Source organism: Lasioglossum baleicum, chromosome 14 (genome assembly GCF_051020765.1).
Source record: "Lasioglossum baleicum chromosome 14, iyLasBale1, whole genome shotgun sequence".
In the NCBI taxonomy this organism is placed as follows: Eukaryota; Metazoa; Arthropoda; class Insecta; order Hymenoptera; family Halictidae; genus Lasioglossum; species Lasioglossum baleicum.
This window is the reverse complement of record NC_134942.1, coordinates 4,577,537-4,602,868: the sequence shown is the minus strand read 5'-3', so window position 1 is coordinate 4,602,868 and position 25,332 is coordinate 4,577,537. Positions and strand designations below refer to the sequence as shown.

Genomic DNA, 25,332 nt, shown 5'->3' with positions numbered 1-25,332 from the left:
TATCGGAAGCCTATTATGTAATAGGATTTTCAACAATTTTACTGCACCGAAAGAAAGCATAGAAATTTTCTTTTACATTGCAATCTTAAATGAAACTATTGGATGACGTTATTGAGGGTGACTTGTCAGTTTATAATGAAAATTGCTGTTGCTACTGAAGGTTCGATTAAAAAGTGTTTAGCCATGTATCATAGATTTTTCAAAATTATGCGATAATCACAAGTCGGTAATGTGTTAAGAAACTATTTTCATCGGTAGTGGTCGGTGTTGGTCCAAAATAAATTCGATACTCTAGCATTTTTTGAACATTTTCATCAGTCGCAAATAAATAAAGATCACCAGTAGGGATAGGATCAAGTTTAACATGTACTCACGAATCCGAGTCAATAACCAAGTTTCATTTCATTGGTTTCGATTACCACTTAAAAGCAATGATGTTTCAATGATTCAGTTTTTGTCAGCATGGAATACAGCTGCAAATTTAAACACTTGTAAACAATTTACACATAGCAAACGCAAAATTCTCTTGAAGATGATCTATACTTGGATCGAAACGTTGAGAAAAATCTTTCGAATTGCAAAATTGCTTTGTTTTGATTTTGGATCGAACCTGTGCGCCGATAACATAAACTAATTTCTTTCAATGATTATTAAACTGCGGATCTTTATGCAAAATAAAAAATGTTTGCATTGATTGCAAGACACAGAAGCCAAATAAAAATTTCATTCTTCTTTCGATGATCTTGTTAAGGTGAAACTAATACACTGGTGGCCCTAAATCTTTGTAATATGTCCACTGTTTTAGATTGCACGTACCCCTTTTTGTCATAAATGCATAAAATCCGCAGTCTAATAATTATAACAGTTCTCTGAATCTCGATCGACGATTGTTTAAACTACAATTAATGTTATCGGCGCACTGGTTCGATCAATTGGAAAATACGCAAATTTGCAAAAATATCACATGAAATTTAATTCAACGTTTCGGTCTCAATTTAGACCATTTTCAAGAATAGAAAATTTCAGTATTGCGTCTGTAAGAAAATTAATCAAAGACATTTTAAATGGTTAGGCAAACGTGTTTTCACACAAGCAGAAAGTAACACTTTTACTTTTCTTTCGTATTTTCACTCGTAGATCATGTTCGTACAATCTTGCCGGAAAACACCTGCTGGGAAACACCCTGTATAGTAAAATCAGTTAATGCAATACACAATAAAGAAAATGACTAAATTCGTTTGGAATTTCGATTCGGAGGATTGTCACAATCACCGACAAAATTGTTACAACTTCATATATTATCGTATCTTTTATAGATTCGTTGTATAGCTACAGATGTTCCAACGATGAGCTCGGAACAACAAACGAATCCTCCACATTGCTATAATTAAACTCTCGATAAAAGGGATCCAAAATGATCTGCGAATCGGGAACCTTGAACGAGCAACGCCGTTTACAGCTACCGGAGCTCGGAATAATCCTGCGATAACGTATTATTTTACAACATAATGAGTAGATTGTTGTCGCGAAGCTTATGCCGACGTGTTTTATGTTTTGCGGTGCAGCGACGAATCATTCGGGGTTCCAAGGGGTTTTCCTTAAGCGCTTTTTATTGCGGGTCTAGAATCGAACGCGAGATCCCCGAGACGATACGCGAGGGAAATACTAAATACAAAATACATAACAAGTTATCTGTGGTCGCATTGATCGTTGCAGCTCCGATATCACCTGGAGAAGACATCGATTTCCGTATACATACATATCTGAACGAGCTGCTCGCGCGTTCTCTGGTTGGGACAAAGACGATTCAATTCAATATTACATCCCCTTTGATCTCGAGTTCGCAGAACTTGGTACCAAGGTAGACAGGTGAGTTGAAGAGGACTGTTCGCAAGTGAAACGTTGAAGTTTAAAGCAGGCCTGGCCAACCCAAATGGTTTCGCGGGCCACTTTGACGACGCGTAACGTTACAGCGGGTCGCACTTTAGATAAACATGATTTTAGAAAATGTAATACAACATATATTTATAGAGGGTGTCCCAAAATTTCTTCAACATCCGAAAATGGGAGGTTCCTAAGATCTTTGTAATAATGGTTAACAAAGCTGCGGACGCCATTATTACAAAGGAAGATGTTCCTTCAAATAATCTCAGGAACCTCCCATTTCCGGCTGTTGAAGGAATTTTGCGACACCCTGTATATATTTATGTACAGTAAGGAGCATAACTGATTCCACACACTTTAAACCAGAACAACTTTTTTATGAACGGACCAAACGACTTCAATTTCTCTGCAAGGCTAGAAGAATTAGTTTAGTAAATAATGTGTAAAAAAATATGTTTGAAAATTCAAAAGATGTGTCTGGTCAACTGGTATAAATTATATACGCTCCGAAAATTTCATTGAAAGTGGTTAATTGGTTTACTTGCCACTTTATGGTACACTACAAATTACCATTTTTGATCTCGACTTATAACTCGTAAACCAATTAACCAGTTTCAATGAAATTTTCAGAGCGTAAGTATATCATTTACACGAGTTGACCAAACGAATCTTTTAAATTTTCGTTACTGATCCAGCTAAAAAAGTAGTAAAAATCAATTTTTAAATGCATTTTTCTAAAATATTTTATAGACGTCATTTACTAAACTAATTCTTCTAGCCTTACAGAGAAATTGAAGTCGTTTGGTCCATTCATAAAAGAGTTATTCCGATCTAAAGTGTGTGGAATCAGTTATGCTCCTTGCTGTATGTAAAGAAAGAAATTCCAGGGGATTGGTGTAACCAAGAAATTTCGTAGAGCTTGAATTCTGGCCGAGCGTGAGGCGATTCGCGCGGCTACCCCGGTGGTAATGATCGGAACGGATCCGCGTAGAGCAAAGAGCAACCCCACCCCTAGAAAGACGGCTAGGCGCACGCTACATGCAATGTTTGTCGAAGCGGGTCCCAGACATGAATCGAGACGGTGATGCAGTGCACCGCGTAAGCGCGACAAGACCGTCGACCGAATTAGACAGGAAGCGACGGCATCGGTCGTGCGTTTGTATTTTGTACACAACTGCGCGCGAGGAAGAAAGAAGAAGAAGAGGAAGAAGCTTGTTTCTTGCCACTTCTTGCCCGCAATCTTGCCCGATTTCTTGTCATCGGTAATAGCCGGCCAGGCGCGACGCAATTAAACGGTCCTTAGCCGTGGCTTGGGGATCTAATTAAGGTGTCCGCCGCGTTAGCGAGGGCTCGTGTCGCAACCGGAACCCGAGTCATCGCCTCTTGTCATTGCCCCCCGTAGTCTCGACGATTCCGGGACTAATTCGACGCACTGTCGTGTCGGACTGTTTGGCCCGAAGAGGATCAAAACAGACAGAGAAATAGAGAGAGAGAGAAAGACAGAGAGGGCGCAGCAGTGATCAACGGAGAGAGAGACGCGCAACAGCGACACGTGCGGGGGATGCGTCGCGTCCAACTATCGACAACTATCAACAATTATCAACAGTCCCGTAGAGTCCGATCTCAGCTGAGGATTTATGAATGATCGCAGATCGAGGCGAGACTGATCGATCCGTCGATCCACTCGACCAACAGCTGTCGACACCGAACAACGTCCCCGCGAAAGCGAAACCGATATCCGGTAAGAGAACGAACATGCACCATGAAACACACGCACGCGAACACGGCCGCATCCATTCCGCAACGATTCGTTCGCGATTTCTTTTCCGATTCTATTCGTTTGCAATCGGTCGGCTTTCTTTTTATATTCGCCTGTCCCGCCGTCGTTCTGTCCACCTGGCCGCCGCGCCCCACCTGACCAGAAACGCCGTTGACATTGAAACCAGGCCGAAATAGAGCGAATTTGGAGTGCAGCCATTTCGCGGCCAGCCTCTTTGCGGATCGGACACACGGTTTCGGGGTCGCCGAGGAACGTCGAAGGGTTATTACACGCTCGCGACACCGACTCGATCGTAATTTAGGCTTTTCGGAACTTCGCATCCGTATAGAAAACAAACTCTAATCTTCTCCGAGTTTGATTGGTCGCTGTACTTTCTTATTGTACATCGCTTGGCAGCGTGTTCGTCAACACAGCTGTCAGGTGGAACGAGCCACTTGGCCAGTAGACTGCGGTTCTTTATGCATTTGCGGCAGGTTTGGAAAACGCAAACGAGTGCCGTATCGTTAATGAGAACGGGAGTTCGGTCTAAGAATATCGAAGCACGTTTCGCTAAATTTCGAATAAGCAATGTCCTGTAGATGTTCGGTTATTATTAGCAGTACAAAATTTGTGGACACGAGCAAACCCCAGTATCATCAAGAATTAACAGGATCTTGTTTTGTTTCGATGAGAAAGACTTTAGGAATCCGGCGTTAGGAATATTTTCCGTTGCTTATCCGCAGTTTATCTACGGAAAAGTCTAATGAGAACGTAAAGGAGCCATTATCGAAGGACCACGAGCAGAATTTCCGTCGGCCGAAAGATCGAAATCGGTGATAGAACAGACACGGTGCACCGATGACGGAAATATTACGACGGCGATCGAATTTTTGGCGCGAATCCATCCGGTGAACCTCGCACGTGCCAACAAAGTGAACGGCGAACGACGCCGACCGTTCGAAGCCGTAAAAAAATTAACACTGTATTTACCGGCACGCTTACCCAACAGCTATGAAATTCACGGATCAACAATTAAGAATATCTTCGCGAATTGCCCAATAATCGTTTCATTCGTAAACCACCCAGCAACCTCGAATAATATACAGTGGGTGTGTACAAAGTATTTTCGTACACCTTTTAAAAACTAATAACTTTTTTATAATTGCACCAAACGATCTGAATTTTTACAATCAATTAGAATAGACTTTACAATCAATTACAATCAATTTACAGAAATTAGAATTGGTTTACGAAATGATATGCGAAAAAGATTTTTCAAATAATTGTAATTTACAAAGGTTAAATGTAAAAGTAAAAAAGGCATTTTTTAAAACTTTTTTCTTTGGGCCCTTATTAAAATTTAAAATATATATTTTGTAGATCTATGTTAGTTATACACATACAGAAAATTTCATCGAAATCGAAGATGAACGATTCTGTGGATTTTAAGCAGAAACTGATCAAAAGTCGTGTAAAACTTCGATTTTCACCATTTCTAACCGCTTGTAGCTCGTATGTATGTTAACCGATTTCGATGAAATTTAAAGCATGTGTATAAACTAACATAGATCTACAAAATATATATTTTAAATTTTTATTAAGGGCCCAAAAAAAAAGTTTCAAAAAATGCCTTTTTTACTTTTGCATTTAACCTTTGTAAATTATAATTATTTGGAAAATCTTTTTCGCATATCATTTCGTAAACCAATGCTTCTAATTGATTGTAAAAATTCAGATCGTTTGGTACAATTATAAAAAAGTTATTAGTTTTTAAAAGGTGTACGAAAATACTTTGTACACCCACTGTATGTACTTATATCAGTAGAAATCTTAAAGTTGGCCTACAATTTTCTATATATGCTAATTACTAGACTGCGGATTTTATGCATTTATAATACAAATGGGTAAGTCTAATTCCTGACAGTAAAAAAATTCGAAGAATTTAAATATACTACTATATTATTTCTCGAGATTTCTATTCCCAAAAGGTAATAATTAATACTCCTTTAAATGTAGAGCTATCGTTACTAGACTTCCGGGAGCTAAAGCGTTCGATTGACGAACGCATTGTCTCCTTGCCTCGGGTTCCTATTTGCTGAACGTCTTCAAGAATTGAGAGATAAAATCTTTTAAGAGAACGGAAACGACGTTAAACTTTTGATGGGCATGTTATCGAATGTCGAACCAGCTGTCTGTTTCGGTATTTTGTAGGGATTTCGACAATGTTTGAAATCTACGGGTGTTGTTTGTCAATTTTATAGACTCGTTTGAGCAGCTGTAAGACATAAACAGGCTCTGATCTTTCCCGTAGGAACGTCGCCTAGGCGTGTTCGAGCTCTGATAAAGTGCGTCGTCGGCTTGGTCGTCCTGATTACGTAAACCCGAGGCATGTTGGCTGGTTTCCGAATCGGATTTTCGATCTTGCGGCTAGCCGTGATCGTTTGCTAATCAGGCCGAAGGATTAGGAACGCTGGAAAACGATCGCGGGATAACGATTGTTGGCTCTGGAAGTAGCAAACAGATCGAAATCATCTATTTTTGGTCTCCTCTGCCATTCCGAAACCGAGGCTCGGATAAAGTCGCCGGTTTGATCGATCAGAATTTATGGTTCCGGCTCGGGCAAGCCGTGCCCGGTTGCTTCCAGTTTTTGATACGCAAACAGGCCGATTATGCGCGGCTGTAAATCCTAAATCCCGTCACGTATTTGCTCCGCGTGCCGCACCTGTAAAACGTACAAACAACTTTCGGGCAAATCCTTTGATGATTTCGAGTCAAATTAATACTGTTGCTCGAAACATATGATAGACACGAAACGAGGAACCGGCACGATAGTTTTTCGGTTCTATTGTTCCGGGGAAAACCCTAGAGGTATACAAGAATAGCTCCGGACTTGTATTCATCGATGAAAACGAATTGACTCGCATAAGAGAAGAAGCAAATTGTGGTTCGAGTCGAGTCCCGACAGATCTTGTCGAGGTCTGCTCTGAATGATCGGGGTCTAGGTTAAATCTGGGTTAAGTTAACAGAGGTAACACGTCTGCACCGTCAAACAATGTCTGTGTTGAGAAACAATGAAAAAGGTTGACGTTGTCGTCGGTGGTCGACGAGCGATAAACATGTTTGTGCTCTTGAACGGATCGGTATTCTAGTCTCTGCTAGGCTGGATTATCGTCGACCTTGGCGATTGTCGTGGGAACATCCGAAAACACGATCATCCGGCTCGATAAAACGTTCGACATCGATTTCTGAACGTCGAAACCCGAGAAAATCCTCTTCGAAAACCAGCCAAAACTAGTGCGAACCAACCAACTGTTTGAACAAACAATTCCTACAGCCTGTGGAATTTTTTGTCCAAGGTGTAATCTTTGTCACGGTCCTTGAGAGCGCAAGTCATTTTCAGCTCTTCTAATTTGAAAGACAAGAACAGAACTAAGAAGCAATGCGAAACGGCGGTTCGCCCCCTGTTTTAGCCTGCCCTTAACAAAACAAAGCTCTCTTAATTAGCAAAAGAGAAAACCGAAAAAATGATAGGCAGTGTCTCCGCATATTTGTGGATCCAACGTGGTGGAAACGTTGTAGCGTTCGACAGGAGCACGTGGCCATCGAAAACACGCTGTCGAGCTTTTCTCGTGTGACGAAATAGATTCATCGATAATACGACCATAAATAAGTCTCGTGGAGAGATAGGATCGTGGACGATAATATCGCAGATCGGTATTTATATTTTCGCGAGGATGATTGCCAGCTTTCAGAAAAACACGAACGAACCGGCCGGAAGCGTTGGAGGGACTACCATCATCGATTCCCTTGACATTCGATCCTGTTGTTCTTCGATATCGGCCATCGTATCTAGACGGAACGAAAACTGGTCAAAGTCATGTTATATACGTTGTCGTTTAAAATCATATTGAGTTTCCCTCGCTAAATTGTTTCAATATTTCGTAACGAAAATATTGGGTTGGAAAGAAAGTTCATAACGTTTTCAGATTAAGAATCGAAGATAAAATTAAGGTATTTATTGATATGTTTATTCAATGACACGAGAAGTTTCCTCGAAAATGGCAAAAAGTAATAGGACAGAATGGAAAATATGTTATTGAACAAATCTATGAATAAATATCTGAGTTTTAGCTTTCAATTTTAATTTACAAAGATAAAATTAAGGTATTTATTCATATGTCTATTCAATGACACGAGAATTTACCTCGAAAATGGTAAAAAGTAATAGGACAGAATGGAAAATATGTTGTTGAACAAATCTATGAATAAATATTTGAGTTTTAGCTTTCAATTTTAATTTACAAAGATAAAATTAAAGTATTTATTCATATGTTTATTCAATGACACGAGAATTTACCTCGAAAATGGCAAAAAGTTTTTTTGATACGATATCCCAATTGTTTATAACAGTCGTTTAAATATTGGATTATTGGGTGAAAATTGAATTTTCATTTTCGTTTTCCTCGCATTTGTACAAAAATGGGTTTTTCTTAAAATCCCTGTGCTACACGATAGATAATTTATCTAGGAACAAGAAACTCGTGAGTTTTTAAATTTCAGAGATAACCCTGGGCATCGCAATCCGTGTGACACCGTCTACACGTATTTTGACGGAGAAGCTATGCAAGAAAACGGATAACTCGGCCATTTTTTCATATTTCTTTGTGAAATTTTTACGGAATAACCTTCAATGTATGCCCTAACCATATATCATAATAAAAAAGATCGTCGCATTCATACTTTCGGAGAAAAAATTCGTAAACTTTAATGTCATTCCGGCCACCTCAGAGTGGCGTAACCCCTTAACGTGCATTAAAAATCTTTCTATGATACAAGAAGTTTCAATGTCAGTATTTATGAAGTATGTGTACATTGGCAATTCCTGCACCAGGCCACAAAATTTCATCCGTTCGACTGACCAATAATGAATAAATATCTGAATTTTAACCATTTATCAAACATTTTCACGACGAAGATAAACATTGAACGAAACGGTGGTAGCGAACGTGTTAAAACGACTTGGAAGATGCTGCAGAATTCGCATAACTAGACTAAATACCGTAACGTATCCCTAACCGTGAGAGATACGAGATCGTGTTCGCGGCTTACATTGTCGCGGCGTATTAGATTGTTTAGAAGAGACGGGCAGGAATTTTTGCTCTCGGTGTTTAATACGTAGTGGCGTCTTCGAGTGTGCTTTAACGTTAACGAATCGTATACACCGCGCGCTGTGCGTCGATGATATACTACCGGGACAAACACATCAACTGGAAGTTGACGAGCAAACTAAGTAGATAGAGCACGAGGCTGCGCGATGACGACACGACAATGACGATTCGACGCTCGTAAATAATCACGGGATCACGACGGTGACGTGAACAGCCGATATTTCATTATTTTTCCTAGATACGTATCCTCAACTAATGTTGTTCACCTGATGCGACTTAGTCGGTGCAAACACGGCCAGATAGGGATCTCGGAAACGATCTTAAGTGCACGATCATCTTCGCGATCCGATGACTCGAGGTAAACAGCTGTCTCATCTAATTGTAAGTTCGACGGAGACGCCGGACTGACGAATTCTCGGAATTTCTGGTCCTCTGACTCGAAACCCTTGATTTTTTCTTTTGCAATTCGTCAAGTTGTAGAAATATTCTCTTGAAAACTTTTTCGAGAATCAACGCTACACAAGACTCTCTTTATTTAGATTCTGTGCAATTATTATAACTAGACTGCGGATTTCATGCATTTATGATAAAAATGGGCACCAATTTTTGACAGTAAAATAATTTGAAGAATATAAATGTACTTCTATATTATTTTCAACCTGTTAAACACATTCAACAAGAAATTAAATATTTATTTCAGCCCAGCTTGTTGCGATTCAGGTAGAAAGTTTTTATTTTGCATAAGGATCCGCAGTCTAATTATAGCAATATGTGCTTGGATAAAGAAATTTATCGAATCAATTTCGACGTTAGCAACTTCGCAATGTCAATAATTGTGAAATGAAAAATATAAAACCGGTCATTTGACCGGCAGTGGTTATACTCGAGCGATTAGGCGACTCACTGATTCTACAGCGTTTTCGAGGACCGTGTCGGCCAATCACACAGGCGGAGAGAGAAAGCTACAACTTTCTCAAGCTAAGCAGCAGTTGTGGCGGGACAACAAATGATTCGGGGTAGCAAGCACTCAGGATAAGGCTCAAGTGCTTCGAGTGTGGTTCGATTAATCGTAATCGTGCCGTGCCACAATTCTTCTAATTATAATTTACGAATCGTCGTCCCTCGCCGCTGCAACAGTTTCAAGAGTTTCGGAATCGCGAATATGCAACAACAGAGCGAATCCTCCTCTACCCCACATGATAACACGGTTGAAACTGCTGTCACGGGATTTTTTATTGCTCTCGGAATTACGTTTTGAATAAAATACGCGAAAACTGTTTGCCCGCGTCCCGACTGCGCGGCCGTCGCGCGTCGTCGTTTTCAAAGATATCAAACAACTTATCTCCCGTGTTTGCCGACCTACTAACAAAAGGAGAAACAGGGGATTTCGAGCGTGCCTGTCACCGTCGACGTGTTTTGGATTCGAATGGTGTTGCAGAAGGATCCGTCTTCGAAGGGCCTTCGATAGGGTCCGGAGATTGGTCGAGCGCGACCTAACACTGGGGATGGGATCAAGATCAACACGTCCATATTGTTCTTGTCCGTAAAGTTTACGGATGGGATCAAGCACCTCGCAAACAGGTTCGAACTTTGATTGATTGAATTCGAACTCTCTTACTTAACGTACGAGGATCGTACTTAAATCAAATCGTACTTAAAACGAGATCGTTTTTAAATCATCATTTCAAAATGACCACCTTCTGCATTGATACAAACTTGACATCGTTCATAAACAAACTTCATATAACATTTTTTTCGTATTAACACTTGTAGGTCATGCTCCTACAATCTTGCCGGAAAAGTAGGAAACACCCTGTATATGTATAATGAAGTCCATCATCTTATTAGACTGCTGATTAGGGATGGGATCAAGTAGTACCTCGCAAACAGGTTCGAACTTTGATTAATTGAATTCGAACTCCCTATAAGTACCCTTGTTAGCACTTTATAAGCACTTTTGTTATTTATAAAGTTCCAAGAGCCCAATTACACAAAAAGGGCTCTGTGCGGGACCCCGCAATAATACAGAGAATATTTCAACACAAAGAGCATAAAAAATATTGCTTCTTCGATCGAAAAATCAAGCTGTTTCATATTTTCCGTCAGTGTCTTTCCTGCGAGAAACATATCTGCTTCTCTGTCGCCGATTGGCGAGCGGAAATAATGATATTTTCACTCCGGCGCAACCTTACGTAGTAATCGAAACACATGAAATGAAACTTGGTTATTGTAATTGACTCGGATTCGTGAGTACATATTGAACTTGATCCCATCCCTATCGATTACTACTCAAAAACAAAAGAGTTTCAAAAATCATACTTGCTGTGTGATCATTTGAACTCTTTACCTACCGGAAGCCTACTAATATGATTTTCAATAATTGTGCTGTACCGAAAGAAAGCATAGAAATTTCTTTTTACATTGCAATCTTAAATGAAACTGAAAGTGTGATGATATCGGCGCACAGGTTCGATCAATGATGAAATACAGCAATTTTGCAATCTTTTCATGAAAAAGATGAAGAAGATCCACATCAGGATCGAAACGTTGACTGTCTAATTAATTTGCAAAATTGCTGTTTCATCATTGATCGAACCTGAGCGCCGATATCATCACACTTTGATTACCAAAATTACGATCGATAATCATATTTAATTTATTAAATGAAACTATTCGATGACGTTACTGAGGGTGACTTGGTTAGTTCACAATGAAAATTGCTGTTGCTATTGAAGGTTCCATTAAAAAGTGTATAGATTTTTCAAAATTATGCAATAATCACCGGTAGGTAATGTCCATCTGAGAGTTTCTGTCGATCGTCACTCTCGCGAGTACTTCGAAGATTGACGTGAGACACAACTCTCGGAAAGTCCTCTCAAGTATACATTAATTTCACTCTCGGACGGTCACGTACCTTTATACAGGCTGTTTTCGAACTCTAGAACGAGTAGCTGTACCCACGAGTAAATACAATGTATTCCTCGTCCACGAGACGATGAAAAAGATTTGCGAAAGCATGAATTTAATCTGCGTGAAGGCTTATTCGAAGTGCAAAGCCTGCACCCCCTATTCGGCAGTTTCCTTCTCGAAGGCAGCTCTGATTCGACAGATTCTCTCGGTGTTTGCTGTATGAAGTGTCCACAAAAGAGTTTCGCGGCTTAGCAATACCCGCGAGGTTCCTCGAAACGCTGAATCCGTCGAGCGATCAAAAAGAAAACACGATGACACAGGTAGGGAAGATCCGCGGTAGGTTAACAGATAGTCCGAAGGAGAGTGTGGTAGGATCGTGTTAGAGAAGAGCGTGGAAGGAAGGGAAGGGGATTATATCTTATCGGGTGCCGGTGCCCGAGACGAGCTACCGAAAAACAGTAGATACGTTAAAGCACGATCAATTTCTGATCAGTTGCACGGCCGCAGTCGATCGTTAACAGATCATCCGTCGAGAGGAATCACGAGAGAGCAAGGATCTAGTTGATCCACATCGTGAAGTCTTGGGGAGAGCAACGAGATAAAAGGAGAGAAAGCGAGAAAGAGAGAGAGCGATCAACGACGAAGAAGAGAAGAGAGGAGAGATCGTTCGAATTTCGAGGAGAGAGAAAGATCCTCGGTGGGAAAAACCGTCGAATTCGCGGTTGGGCGATAAAGACGGCGATCAAATACCACCGAGTGTTCACCAATGAGCGTGGGGTGCAGTGGTTCGAAACAAGCAGAAAACCGTGGAACGCGCACAAGAAACAGACAGTGCAGCGCTTCGCCGACCGGGGTCCTCCACCAGGTAGCCGGGTTCTCATCGACGTCACCTGACCCGAGCATCACCGGCAAATTTCGAGAAACCGACCACCCGCGCTACGTAACCACCGTACACCATGGGTGAGTATCCAGCAAACCGCCATAACCCGGGGAACACGGCCAGGCTTCCAAAAACCTATTCCTTTCTCGGTACATATATCAAAAGTAAGAACAGACGTTCGGTTGGAACTGATCGTAAACATGACTGCGAGTGAAAAGAAGTCGCCTGCCAAGTCAAGAGTTACACAATCGATCGAATATACTTCCGTAGTTGATTAAAAAATAAAAATAGGGTGGCGCCTCGTGGCTCGATTCGTTCAATAAAATGCTGCAACGAGGCACAACATTCGGAGAATTATCTTTAAAGGATAATAGACGTGTACACGGAAGAGACGTTTGCGCCGGGAGATAAACAACGAACGATAAAAGTGAAACACTCGATATACGGGCCCGACACGGGCCTGTTGATTCGGAATCGCCTTAAGTTAGTTTGCAATTAGACATCGTTGTTTGCTTAGATTCCAACACGTCGTCCTTCGGCTATTTCCAGCCCCACGATTAACCCGATAGCGAACTCCGATTTGTTTTGATCGATACAAGGCCCGGTATCGAGATCGCCGATAAATAAGCAGACAGTGCCAATAGACTTTAATCGAAATTCATCGTCTGTCGGAAAGATCTGCCGGATTCTCCAAATTATTGAGCGAACTTGTCGATCAAACTGAGAATGAACGAACAAGATTGCTCCGATTGATGGAATGATCTTTGTGTTTTTTCTTTTTCCGACAGGTCTCGACTTCTTGGCAGACGGAGGTGCCGATTTCGAGCATGCAATCACCGTAACAGGTGAGTCACGGAAGCTTATGCTTCTTAATTGCGCATTAACGAAACTCCAGATAGCCGGGAGAAGTTTATCGTGTTATCGAGAGAGCAGTTCGAGAGCTGTTGAAAGCTTTATCTCGAACAACCGCTGTCGAATCTGACGAAAACAAACGAAAGTGGCCCCGGACAGTTTCCTGTTTCCCGACACTCGAGACATAATCGCTAATTATTTGCATACGATACTGCACACTCGACTAGCCCGAATCGATCATCGACGAGAACTTATCGGTGGGACCCTCTCGTTTCGCGACGTCCCACAGTGGGCCCAAACGCCAATCTAGCTGATAAAAAATCATAATGATCAAACGCGGCGTCCTATTGCAACTTGTATGGAGTAGTTGTAACCGGGAGACTTCATTCTTTAAATTTATGGTAATTTGGACCAGAAAATTTTTTTTTATTTTTAATTATTTTTATTATTATTTTTTAATTTTATGACCTATATACATTGATTAAACATTTTTTACTCCTCTCAGTCAATACTATGAACCACAAAACTCTTAAACCCTCTTTATGAGGGATCGCAAACTATTCACAAACTTTAAAGTTACATTAAACAATTTCTTGCAAGTTCTTGTAGCTGATTTTTACAAGAATTAAAGAACAGAGTCTACATTACGAAATCAAACAGGAAATTCGATCAATACGCGTCAATTGGGTTACTTACATTCGAAAAACTGAAATGCATGAAGTAAAAAATTGTCTACCTTTGAACACAGGTATTTGGAAAATTCATTAACTTTTGCAAATTCTGTAATTACAGAATGAAAATACGCACTTTCTTCTACAAACCCCATGAAAGGCAAAATATTCGCATTTAATATTAACGTTTACCAGTAGCAAAAGCACTGACCGTTCTGGGGGACTCTTAAAGGCCGCAGCGACTATAGACTTTTGCGTAAATATTACCCTATATAAAAAATCTTCAGAGCAAAACAGAATATAATTTAAAGATCTACAGGGATTTAAGAATGGAAACAAATAAAAAAGTAAGTAATAGTATGTGATTGGAAATACGACTTTTTATCAGCTAGATTGGCGTTTGGGCCCACTGTGGGACGTCGCGAAACGAGAGGGTTCGTGATTATCTTTGCTCGTTTATACATCGTCTATACGATCCTTGAATGATCCATAAAACTTTGGCAACATTTTCTGTAGACTTTGTATGTGGGCCGGTTAAGAAATAATGAATTGCGTGGCGAATACTGCTCGAATTGTACTTACTTCGCTAAAAGATAACGCGCTAGGACAACACCTACGGATAAAACGGTAGCAAGTTCAAGAGCGTCGTTCGAGTCAAAGCATTCCTCTTATCGGTGTAACCTACTGAAACTAGTCTATATATATAAAAGCGAAGTCCTGACTCACCTATCAACGCCCAGGCTAAACCCTTGGACTTAGAAAGCTGAAATTTTGCACAGAGGTTTCCCTTATGATCTATACAAGGGATAAGAAAGGATATTTCGAAATTCAATCCCCAAGGGGGTGAAAAGGGGTTGCAACGTTTGTATGAGGAATATTTTGTTCGTGGTCGGATTTACTTCGTACTTGGTCTTAATGCTCTTCGATATAATTAATCAAACACCTATTTCGGCATTTTAAAAAATTGAACCCCCAAGGGGGTGAAAAGGGGTTGTAACGTTTGTATGAGGAATATTTTGTTCGTAGTCGGATTTACTTCATACGTGGTCTTAATGCTCTTTGATATAATTAATCAAACACCTGTTCCGGCATTTCAAAAAATTCAACCCCCGGAGAGGGTGAAAAGGGGTTGCAACGTTTGTATGAGGAATACTTTGTTCGTAGTCGGATTTACTTCATACTTGGTCTCAATGCTCTTTGATACAAATAATCAAACACCTGTTTCGGCATTCTTAAAAATTCGACCTCTAAGGGGGTGAAAAGGGGTTGCAACGTTTGTATGAGGAATATTTTGTTCGTGGTCGGATTTGCTTGAAACTTGGTCCAAATGCTCTTTGATATAATTAATCAAACACCTGTGTGTTTCGGCATTTTAAAAAATTGATCCCCTAGGAGGGTGAAAAGGGGTTTTGAAATCTAAGATGGCGGCATGGGGGGTTAAAAGGTTTTATAGAGAAACAATATTAATTTCCGAGGGCATTAAACGGTTTTCTGTGCGAGCGAAGCCGCGGGAAAAAGCTAGTGTTGTATAAAGCTCGAGTCTTCGAAGCTCCAGAGCTCAGTCTTAAAGACTAAGTTTCTATAGAAGAACTCTTTAAGACTGAGCTCTGGAGCTTCGAAGACTCGAGCTTTATAAAACACTAACTGAAACTATCACCTCCCGAATCGTGGTACGTGTTCCGAGAACGCTTTCGGAAAACTCACCTCGTTGCCTCGAGTCCCTGGTCGAATGGATGCACAGCAATTGTTCAATTTTTCTTAGGATTCGGCAAGTTCCATTATATGCTGCTGGCACTATGCGGCTTGATCTACATGGACACCGCGATCGGGGTGACTATACTCTCGTTCGTGCTGCCAGCTGCTCAATGCGACCTGGAAATGGACTCCACGTCCAAAGGGTGGTTGACGGCGTCACCCATGTTAGGTAAGCTGCAAGAATGATAGAGAAGTTAGTTGAAATTCAATCACGCCCGTCGATAGAATTTAGAAAAAAGCAAGATCGAAAACAATCCCGAGAAAGCAATGTTGAGTTCGCATAAATAAAAACGCTTGAATGCATTCGATAAAGAAAACACAAGCTGAAAGCAATTCTTGAGGAGAGTGTCTGATCAACGCTGGCTCTTTCTACTGAAAGATTTGTAGTGAGTGTATATTGTATACCTCGGACAATGATGCGGATGCTGGAAGATGGTTGCGCGAAAGGAATTGGACCTTTGGACCACGCTTGATTTACACTTCACACGAAAGTTTTCACTTCAATAACTCGCGCGAGCACAGAATTGATTCTAATAACAGTTAAGGCAAATCACTGATGCAACACGGAAACAGTACGCACCATGTAACAGTTCCTGATTTGTCAACCGACGCGCTTGACAAGATCAGAACGGCGCACAGTGGGCAATTTGGTCGAAACTCGATTCAAAATCAAAGAACTTTCGATAGAAATGAGGTAGAGCGATGAAATTTTTTTAAAATTAAAGCTGAAACATTGCAGAATATGGGAAAATAGGGAGATTATGGTAAGAACGTTTTTTAACGTTGAGAAAATTCGTTAAACTTGCACAATTTCAAGAAAATTGTGGTTTTTTCAATACCACGCGCGTAAAAATTTTTTTTTGAACATGCAGTACTTCATTTCCCGTAGATTTTTTCACGCTGATTTCAAATGTGGTCTCGAAATTTGTCTACGACCTCAGGATTTTGCAAGAAATCGATTTTTATGAACAAAACTAATGAAATCATTTTTCGTTGAAATGATTTGTTAACCCGCTAGTTTGAAGGAATATTGTATTCTCATATATAAAACACATTAAAAATAATCATGATGAAGTATTTGAACGGTTACTTAAAATCAGCGTGAAAAAATCTACGGGAAATGATGTGTCGCATGTTAAAAAAAAATTTTTTCCGTATAGTATTGGAAAAACCACAATTTTCTCGAAATTGTGCAAATTTAACGAATTTTCTCAACGTTAAAAAACGTTCTTACCATAATCTCCCTATTTTTCTCATATTCTGCAATGTTTCAGCTTTAATTTTAAAAAAATTTCATCGCTCTACCTCATTTCTATCGAAAGTTCTTTGATTTTGAATCGAGTTTCGACCAAATTGCCTACTGTGCGGCGCGGCGCGGCGGTTAGGAAATAACCAAAAGTACACGTGTGTTCACTTTGACATCCGCGTATATTATGGAGTCGAACCCTTGCGACCGATTGTTGCCGAAGATCGGCGATTGTCCCCGAATTGGGTTCGGCCCGGGCGAAGACGCACGACATACCGTCAATTAAACCATTCAATAAACTCTGCAGGTACGCGCCATAAAAAAAGGGTCACGTACCGAAATTCTATTGAGTTTAATGAGAGGTATCGCAATAACAATAAATCAATACTACTTCCCATTTAGGAAAAAGGTGGGGGTTCCCTTTTCCTCCCACAAAAAAATTACCCCGAACACACGTGTCTGTTTCTCGCATAATATACTACTTTTATGGTGATTGTCTGACCAATTCCGCGCCTTTCTACTGGAACCCGTGACTTGGACACTGCTCCCTCTAGATTCATTCTACTGTTAACAATAGTTGCGTTTTGTTTTTAGTATTACGGTAGGACCTCGATAACCGACTTGATCGGGAGACAAACAGCCCGGATAAATTAAGGATAATAAACCCGATGAATAATCGAGACCCGAGAAAATAATTAAAATGTACATCATATTCCAAAATAAATTTCTTCATAAATAATCATATGTTTATAATCGGGATCCGATTAATCGAGGTCCTACTGTATTGTTCTAAGCGTGGAACGAGTATTCGTCATTTCAATTTCCGCAGGAATGGTGATTGGATCGTACATATGGGGATGCCTGGCTGACACAAAGGGCCGAAAAATCGTGCTAATCGCTACGTTGCTGATGGACGGCGTCATCGGCATCCTCTCCTCGTTTGTCCAATACTTTTGGGTGTTCCTGGCGTTCCGTTTCCTCAACGGGTTCGCGTAAGTACGCTTCTTCCATCATCCCCTCCGACTTTTCTTTCTCTTCTTCATTCTCATTTTCTTTTTATTTTTATTTTATTTCTATTTCTATGTTTATTTTATACACACAGCGTTACGGGAGCTATGGGAATTTGTTTTCCGTATTTAGGGGAGTTCCAGCCGACAAAGTATCGCGAAACATGTCTTTGTTGGATGGAAATGTTCTGGACCGTCGGAGTTATAGTATTACCACGTGAGTATCAATCTTTTCTACGGTGTCGCCGAGCGTCGTGATCCCCGATAATGCTCGTCGCTTGCGCGACCATTGAAATCACCGGAACGCGGCCTGTGACGAGCGCGTTTTACACAGTCTGCGCCCGAGTTCGAACTACATGGTAGAATCGTTTTTCTAGAGTTTTCCTAGAGTGAATTGATGGAATGGAAAACAGTAAAACTATTTATAGAATTTAAATATAATGCAGACAATTCTTATCTTGCATAAAAATCTGCAGTAAACTTGTGACCGGCCGTGTCAATGTTGAAATTCGATTTTTGTTTTTGGACGCAGTGATCGCGTGGCTGATCATACCAATGGACTTCATGTACGTTTCGGACGCGTTCTACTTTAAGTCGTGGAATCTCTTCGTAGCGCTGTGCGCGTTACCTTCGCTGATGCTGGGCCTCTGGTTGTTCGCGTTCCCGGAGAGCCCAAAGTTCCTCCTTGAGTGTGGGGAAACGGACGCTGCCCTCGAGGTCTTCAAGTGGATCTACTCGCAGAACACCGGCGAGAGTCCCGACAGTTATCCGGTAATACTCTAACGCCTCTAAGGCAGATTCTTCTACCAACCTTTCTGTCTCTCTCTCTCTCTCTCATGCATAATATTGTATATTCTTCACAGGTGAAGTGTCTGCAAGAGAAGAACAAAGATAAGAGCACGAGGTCGCTGAAACTGCACAAGAGGAAAGACCTGAAGGTCCTGCTAAAGGAAGTCAGAGACCTTACGACTGCTCTGTGCAAGCCTCCTTACCTCCGCAACACGCTGCTGACTTGCGGCATTCAGTTCGGCTTGACCAGCAGCTATTACACCCTCATGGTCTGGTTTCCCGAATTGTTCACCAGGTAACCTCCGCTCCGTTCGAACTACATATCAGTCCCGAACTCGAGAAATTCGAGAAACTTCATTTTGATTTTAGATTTGAGCAATTCGAGCACCAAAATCCTGGCGAGACCACCTCGGTGTGCATAGTGTCGGCTTTATCGGACAACGCGACCAACGTTGATCCTTTTGGATGCGACACCGTGATCACACCCTCGGTCTACCTGCACACGGTGTACATCGGACTCGCCTGCATTCCAGGATCCATTATCCTTCCTCTTTTCGTGCACAGACTCGGCGCCAAATTCTTCCTGAGTAAGTAGTCGAGCGAAGGATCGCCAACAAAATTCCTACTTCCAAGAAAAATGCTTGGTTCAACGATGAGACAATGATCGTGGCGATATTTCTTTTCAGTCATGTCCTTGCTGGTTTCGGGAGCAGTCACGGTGGGCTTCTACTACGTGGTAGACTCGACGCAAAACTTGATATTGTCCTGCGTGTTCGAGGCCTTGACGTCTCTCGGTATCTCGTTGGTCTATTGCGTAATCGTCGATATGTTCCCAACGAATCTCAGGTAAGCAGAGGCATTACCTTGTGATTTATTTATTGGCGCGGGGGAACAAGCGCACAGATTAAAATTCTGTATTTACGCAACTCGTGGTGCAATCAATTACCCGCGACAATGATTCGCCTCTTAGAATGTTGTCGAGCTCCGACTCTTTCTCCCCCTCTCCCTCGACAGCCTTGTTTTGTAGCGCTGTTAACTGGATCAAATCCTCGGTTCTCCAACGTCCTAAAAAATACAAATTTTTGAAAGACAAACCTTTACAAACTTATCATCTATGATTAACATGTGAAACAATTAAATTTTCAGAGTAATGGCCGCGGCGTTGTCTTTAACAATGGGTCGGTTAGGCGCCTTGGTGGGCAACTTGGTATTCGGCTACCTGATCGACTTGGCCTGCGTGGTTCCTATAATTTTATTCGCGGCATTTTTATTCAGTAAGTACTCGAAATATTCTAGAATATCCAGCAATAATTCTGTGGTTGTCGGGAGGAACGCCGCATGTCACGTACTATCATTTTTACTTCGACTTTTTTCTGGTAAATACGTAAAGCCTATACTATGAAGCTCAATTAATGCATAAACTCAAATTTGAGATTGTGACATCGGCGTTTTTCCTGGCAACCATGGAATTGACGATAATTGAAAAATTCATGAATAGCTCCACACGATATTTAAATATTTATAAATATGATCCGTCGCCCTGATTGGCCAGCTAACGACCAATCGTTGAGCAGCAGTCAAAATGGCGGGAAGAGTTCGCAGTTATAAACTTTTTCAAACTGCTTACCGATTAATTTCCGTTATTTTTCAGTATGCGGGTTCATGTCGTTCCTGTTGCCGAAAACTGGTAAAGAGACGCTCGAGTAACCGGAAATCTTAGTCATCTCCTGGCGAGAATCGACGAAAGAGTTACACATATATATTTATCGAAAGTGGATCGAAGAACTGGAAACAATTGAGCCTCTTCCGATTCGCCTGGAACGTGAAACCAGCGTGAATTACGAAAGAAGTTTTTCGACACCTGTTGACAAATACCGATTGAGAGCGTTGACCCGGTTAACAGCAGGTTAATGGAGACGAGGAAACTTCCGTTCAGAGTCTGTTCACCGCTTCCGGTTGCTTCTGTAAATTGCGCGCAGGCACGTAATGTAATTTATTCGCGGACCCGATTCCCCACGATTTCTTTCGTTCCCATATTTTTTTCCTTTTCGAAAAAAAGAAACATGTTGTTCCGGAGCGTTGTAAATAACTTCCGCTGTAGGCGGTAAGAATAGACTAGCGAATACTAATGATATAATTAGGCTGTGTATGTTTGTGAAGCGTTCGTGCATGTAGACTGTAAGTTCTATGCATTTACGGCATATATTAGGTACCTCGAAAGAAATACGGTGAAATTTCGTAATGTTTCACAGAGGAAACGATTAAAACATTTCTTTGAAGCTCGCGTGTACCGAGACTTGTTGGATTGTCACGAGAGGAGAATGAAATCGAGAAAAACGAGCGGAAGTTATTTGTGACTACGATCGATGTAATCGATATTCAAAGAAAATGTATTGCTATACGAATAAGTGATTTACAATAATGATCACCTTATATCCTAGTAACATCCCCGGATATTCATTTATCTGAAGAAGTAAGTTGATGAACTGATACCACTCACGCAGCTATAATAAATTCCTACCGTCACTGTAAATTCGTTATCGAAATCGCACAGAATTCGTACAGAAGCAAAACTTCGGTGTGTTCCAGTGCGCACGCTCGATCAAGTTTCAACACCATGAAGATAGCTTTAGAACTATACTTTTATTCTTACTTTAGCAACACTTACAAGGAATCTATTTTATCTACAGAGCATAGGCACATATGAGCAGAGAAGATCCTCTCTGATACAAACATATAAATTTCTTTTATTGCTTATCGATTCGTCTTATTATTATCCACGTTCTTTTCAATTTATATTACATTTATATAACAAAATCAAAGGTTTCTGCAGGAGTTTCACCAGTCGTGTGATATGAAACGGTTTTCTCGCGCATGCGCACCGTGCTCATCACTGAGTTTCGTCACTTTTGTCAGTATACCCAAGTTTAGTATAAAAAAGAACCTATACCTATATTTAATTAAAAGTGGATATAGGTTCTGTTCCACGCTAAATGTTTATACAGAAAGGATACGTTTTTATTGACAAAAGTGGTGAGAGAATGGGGTGAGCGCTTTTATATCCTGTCTGTATCCTGTCTGCCTGTGGTCGTTTTATATGGTATTGGCAACACTGAAATGTAAAATGTCACTAGGACGCGGATATCCTAACCGCAAATACGATGATGAATAGAGAAAGATAAGTGGTCGGTATCAACAGTATCCGAGTGCGGGAGTACGTTATGAGTTACGTGTGATCTTTTGTTCTCTCTGTTCGTGATATGATAATCGTCCCGAAAGCGGGGAAAATTCGCTCGTGGTGCTGTTTCAACAGCTGATCAAAGGCGAGAGAGGCAGGCAGGATAGAGGGGAAAATTTGTGGATCTGATCCGAGACTCGGGTGTCCGCGGAGGAACGATGGCTGGATTCGTGTTGAGGGTTAAAACGAAATCAGGTCAGAAGGTCGTGAATGGATTGGTGCCCGAGGACAAGGTATCCGAATTGAAATCGAAGCTCGCCGAGATCACGGGCATACCAATTGGTGCGCTCCACGTTCTCAGCGGGTTTCCACCGAAGCCGATCAGTTTGAACGACGAAACGGCAACGATCGCGAACAGCGGCATCGTCTCGGGGGATACTTTGATCGTTGAGGAGAAACCAGTCCAATTCAACGGGGAACGTAACCCTAGCGAGATCGGTCGGTCCCACATCGTCAACGATGAGAATTTCGTCGATACTCCCGGTGTTTTAATGAAGAAAGACGTGCCTGCCGATAACTCTTGCTTGTTTACCAGCGTCGGATATGTTCTCAATGGTACATATCGTTATGTAAACGTGACCGAAATATCAATTATAAATCACGATTGTGATTTTTGCCAGATTAACTCTACTCTCGAATCCATTACTCTTGTATAAAAACGCTTTATACACCTTTTAATATCGCTGTATATTTTCAGGTAAAGTCGATCCTAGTTGCGCTAGTTTCATGAGAGAGATCATAGCGAATGCCGTGGCGGCAGACCCAGAGGAATATTCGGAAGCCTTCCTAGGAAGACCGAATCTTGAATATTGCAAGTGGATTTTGAAATCGGACTCTTGGGGAGGAGCTATAGAACTATCGATATTGTCGAAATTCTATGGCCTGGAAATAGCAGTAATCGATAGTATTAATGCTATCATCAATAGGTTCGGAGAGGATCAACACTATGCTCAAAGAGTGTTTTTAATATTCGACGGAATCCATTACGATCCTTTGTATTTGGAACCTCTTGATGTAAGTGTTATCTTAAAAGATGTTGCGACGTAATAGAGGAAAATTTTTCTACAGATTGCATTTTATTGCAGGGTGGTAGTATACAAACGATTTTTCCCACGGAAGACACGAGGATATTATTAGAAGCTGCGGAACTAGCAAGAGAAGCGAAATCTAGTCGTCAATTCACAGATGTTCAAAAATTCACCTTAATGTGCAACGATTGCAAAATGAAATTAAACGGACAAATAGCCGCTCAGCAGCATGCGAAGGAAACTGGCCACATGAATTTCGGCGAAGTAGCGGCATAGCAAAATAAATCTGTCCTTTGCCAATTATCGTTTACTTTTGATCAGATCGCTGATTGAGAATCCTATTAAATCTAAATCTCAAGCAGAATTTTTTGTCGAGAACGAGGCTATCAAGGAAACTGGCTATTTCACATGGATATTATTGTTAACAGCAAATATGCAGTGCACTATGAGGATTGTTTAGACAATTAATCTACACAGGTTTTTAATTTTGCCTAAAGATTTGGAATTATTCTTCGATTACATTTTTCTTCAGAAAATCACTTCGATGTCTCGTTAATATATGCGTTCGAGCTTTAAACTATGTAAAAATTCTTCTCGTTTTATGCGTCACGGATTTCGTTTAACGAATTATTATTTATTATACGAGATATTATTCTGTTGTTTGTAGCGAGATTAAGAATCTGTGATATTCGGTTAAATTCGCCTAAACGGAATTCATAGCCATGACCGGCAGAGAATGTGTTCCATGCCATATATAAGTAAATCTTACGGGAAAGAAGCGAAATCAGGTTTAATTAGTTTCGCTTATATCGAGCAAATCGATTTAGTACTGTTAATAAGAAATTTTATATCGATAAATTACTGTTCACGAAGGAGAGGGTAGAACAAAAAAAGAAAATAAATTACTATTAATACAAGTAACATCACACTTTTATCAATAAAATCGTGTTACTCATTGAATATTGCAGAGTGTTGTCTTAAAAGTTTGATCTCTATGCTACGATAGTTTAATTTATGGTCCAAATATGTATATGATAGAAATTAAATGGTAAAAGTGCATAATGAAATAAAAATTACCAGTCGAACCTTATAATATTTCAGCTGATCATTTTTATTTCATTGTACACTGTTACATATATATATATATATATTTTACTTATACATATATATAATATATCATATAATATATATGTGTATATATGTAACATTAGGATATTGTAATTATTTTGTTATCGAGATTTTTACTTGATTCAACAAACGGTAGATATAAAAATATAAGAGTTCCAAGATAGAGGAACATCTAACATGATTTTTGTAATAAAGAATAATATTTATTAGAACTATATCCATCCAACGCAAATCATTTTCATGTGCAAGGATATAGCTGATATAGTATATTGTTGTATTACACATCGAGTATAAAAAGAAAAGAAAGAAACAAACAGTGCAATTGTTTGTAAGGAAAACCAGTGCGAATTTATTAGATCTGAGTAAAAGGATTTGCAATTGTTCGTTACTCAGGAACTATTAATAATAGAGATTTACATACTTATATTTATATGACAGCATAGTGCATTTTGTAAGCTCCATCCTTTCAACAAAGCGGAATAAATAAGCTATTTACATTATATGACGTTTTACTTACGCGTCTCGGTTTCAAAGAGTCCAACAGCCGCGAATAATTGGTGAAACGTAGAAGAAAACAGTTTGTAGAGAAACGCGATGATTACTAGAACCAAGGCACAAGATATTAACAAATATAGACAGACATATTTTGCAAAACCGTTGAAAGCGACAAGAAAGTTCGAGACTGCCTTTCGGCGCGCCATACATATTTCAATTCGAATAGTGTCTGAAGTTAGCGGCAAAGTAGATGGCGCAGCGTTGCTGAAACATGAAACGTTCTTATAGAGGCGAAACTCCGGCAGTTTTTAAGGACCAGTTTCCAGCGTGCATGCACGCAAATGTTTATAAATTATAATTAAAAACTTTTAATACCTGTACAAGAAAGAAGACATGAAATTTATTCGACATGCATAAGAACATATTTAGCCATGCATTCGATATTGAATATGTTCGATATGTCTCGGTTCATAAAATTGTACGAACGAGTTTCCTTCCTAGCACGGTACTCTATGACTAAAG

General features: G+C 40.4%; 2 protein-coding genes and 1 long non-coding RNA gene across 7 annotated transcripts; 2 read left to right on the top strand and 1 right to left on the bottom strand.

The window, feature by feature from the left end:
- Positions 1 to 69: 69 nt before the first annotated feature.
- LOC143215648 (synaptic vesicle glycoprotein 2B) lies at positions 70 to 21,168 on the top strand. Of its 2 annotated transcripts, none has more exons than XM_076437952.1 (11): positions 70 to 3,625; positions 13,390 to 13,446; positions 15,887 to 16,048; positions 17,955 to 18,117; positions 18,228 to 18,349; positions 18,665 to 18,903; positions 18,996 to 19,216; positions 19,291 to 19,508; positions 19,608 to 19,767; positions 20,068 to 20,195; positions 20,573 to 21,168. In XM_076437952.1, the coding sequence occupies exons 1-11, from the start codon at positions 3,526 to 3,528 to the stop codon at positions 20,626 to 20,628; spliced, it is 1,626 nt and encodes a 541-aa protein (XP_076294067.1). In that variant the 5' UTR covers positions 70 to 3,525; the 3' UTR covers positions 20,629 to 21,168. The 2 variants fall into 2 exon arrangements, with proteins under 2 accessions (XP_076294067.1, XP_076294068.1); XM_076437953.1 differs by lacking the exon at positions 70 to 3,625 and adding an exon at positions 12,543 to 12,681.
- Positions 15,753 to 22,101, bottom strand: LOC143215669 (uncharacterized). Of its 4 annotated transcripts, none has more exons than XR_013010411.1 (5): positions 21,351 to 22,101; positions 20,797 to 20,883; positions 20,549 to 20,736; positions 18,761 to 19,986; positions 15,753 to 16,053 (listed from the first exon to the last, which is right to left on the bottom strand). It is a non-coding gene; the product is annotated as an uncharacterized LOC143215669 (long non-coding RNA). The 4 variants fall into 4 exon arrangements; XR_013010409.1 differs by having other exon boundaries at positions 15,754 to 16,053; positions 18,761 to 19,004; positions 19,125 to 19,986; positions 20,549 to 20,883; XR_013010410.1 differs by lacking the exon at positions 21,351 to 22,101 and having other exon boundaries at positions 15,754 to 16,053; positions 18,761 to 19,004; positions 19,125 to 19,986; positions 20,797 to 20,931.
- Positions 22,049 to 24,821, top strand: Yod1 (Yod1 deubiquitinase). Its single transcript, XM_076437969.1, has 3 exons — positions 22,049 to 22,714; positions 22,857 to 23,173; positions 23,245 to 24,821. Exons 1-3 carry the CDS (start codon positions 22,318 to 22,320, stop codon positions 23,461 to 23,463), a joined length of 933 nt encoding a protein of 310 aa, XP_076294084.1. The 5' UTR covers positions 22,049 to 22,317; the 3' UTR covers positions 23,464 to 24,821.
- The last annotated feature ends 511 nt before the right edge of the window (positions 24,822 to 25,332 follow it).

Coding starts and splice junctions, on each gene's coding strand:
- LOC143215648 (XM_076437952.1), top strand. CDS start 3,526: ATGATCGCAGATCGAGGCGAGACTGATCGATCCGTCGATCCACTCGAC. Junction 18,118..18,227: donor CGTTTCCTCAACGGGTTCGC/GTAAGTACGCTT, acceptor TTATACACACAG/CGTTACGGGAGCTATGGGAA. Junction 19,768..20,067: donor ATGTTCCCAACGAATCTCAG/GTAAGCAGAGGC, acceptor TTAAATTTTCAG/AGTAATGGCCGCGGCGTTGT.
- Yod1 (XM_076437969.1), top strand. CDS start 22,318: ATGGCTGGATTCGTGTTGAGGGTTAAAACGAAATCAGGTCAGAAGGTC. Junction 22,715..22,856: donor CGTCGGATATGTTCTCAATG/GTACATATCGTT, acceptor GTATATTTTCAG/GTAAAGTCGATCCTAGTTGC. Junction 23,174..23,244: donor TGTATTTGGAACCTCTTGAT/GTAAGTGTTATC, acceptor ATTTTATTGCAG/GGTGGTAGTATACAAACGAT.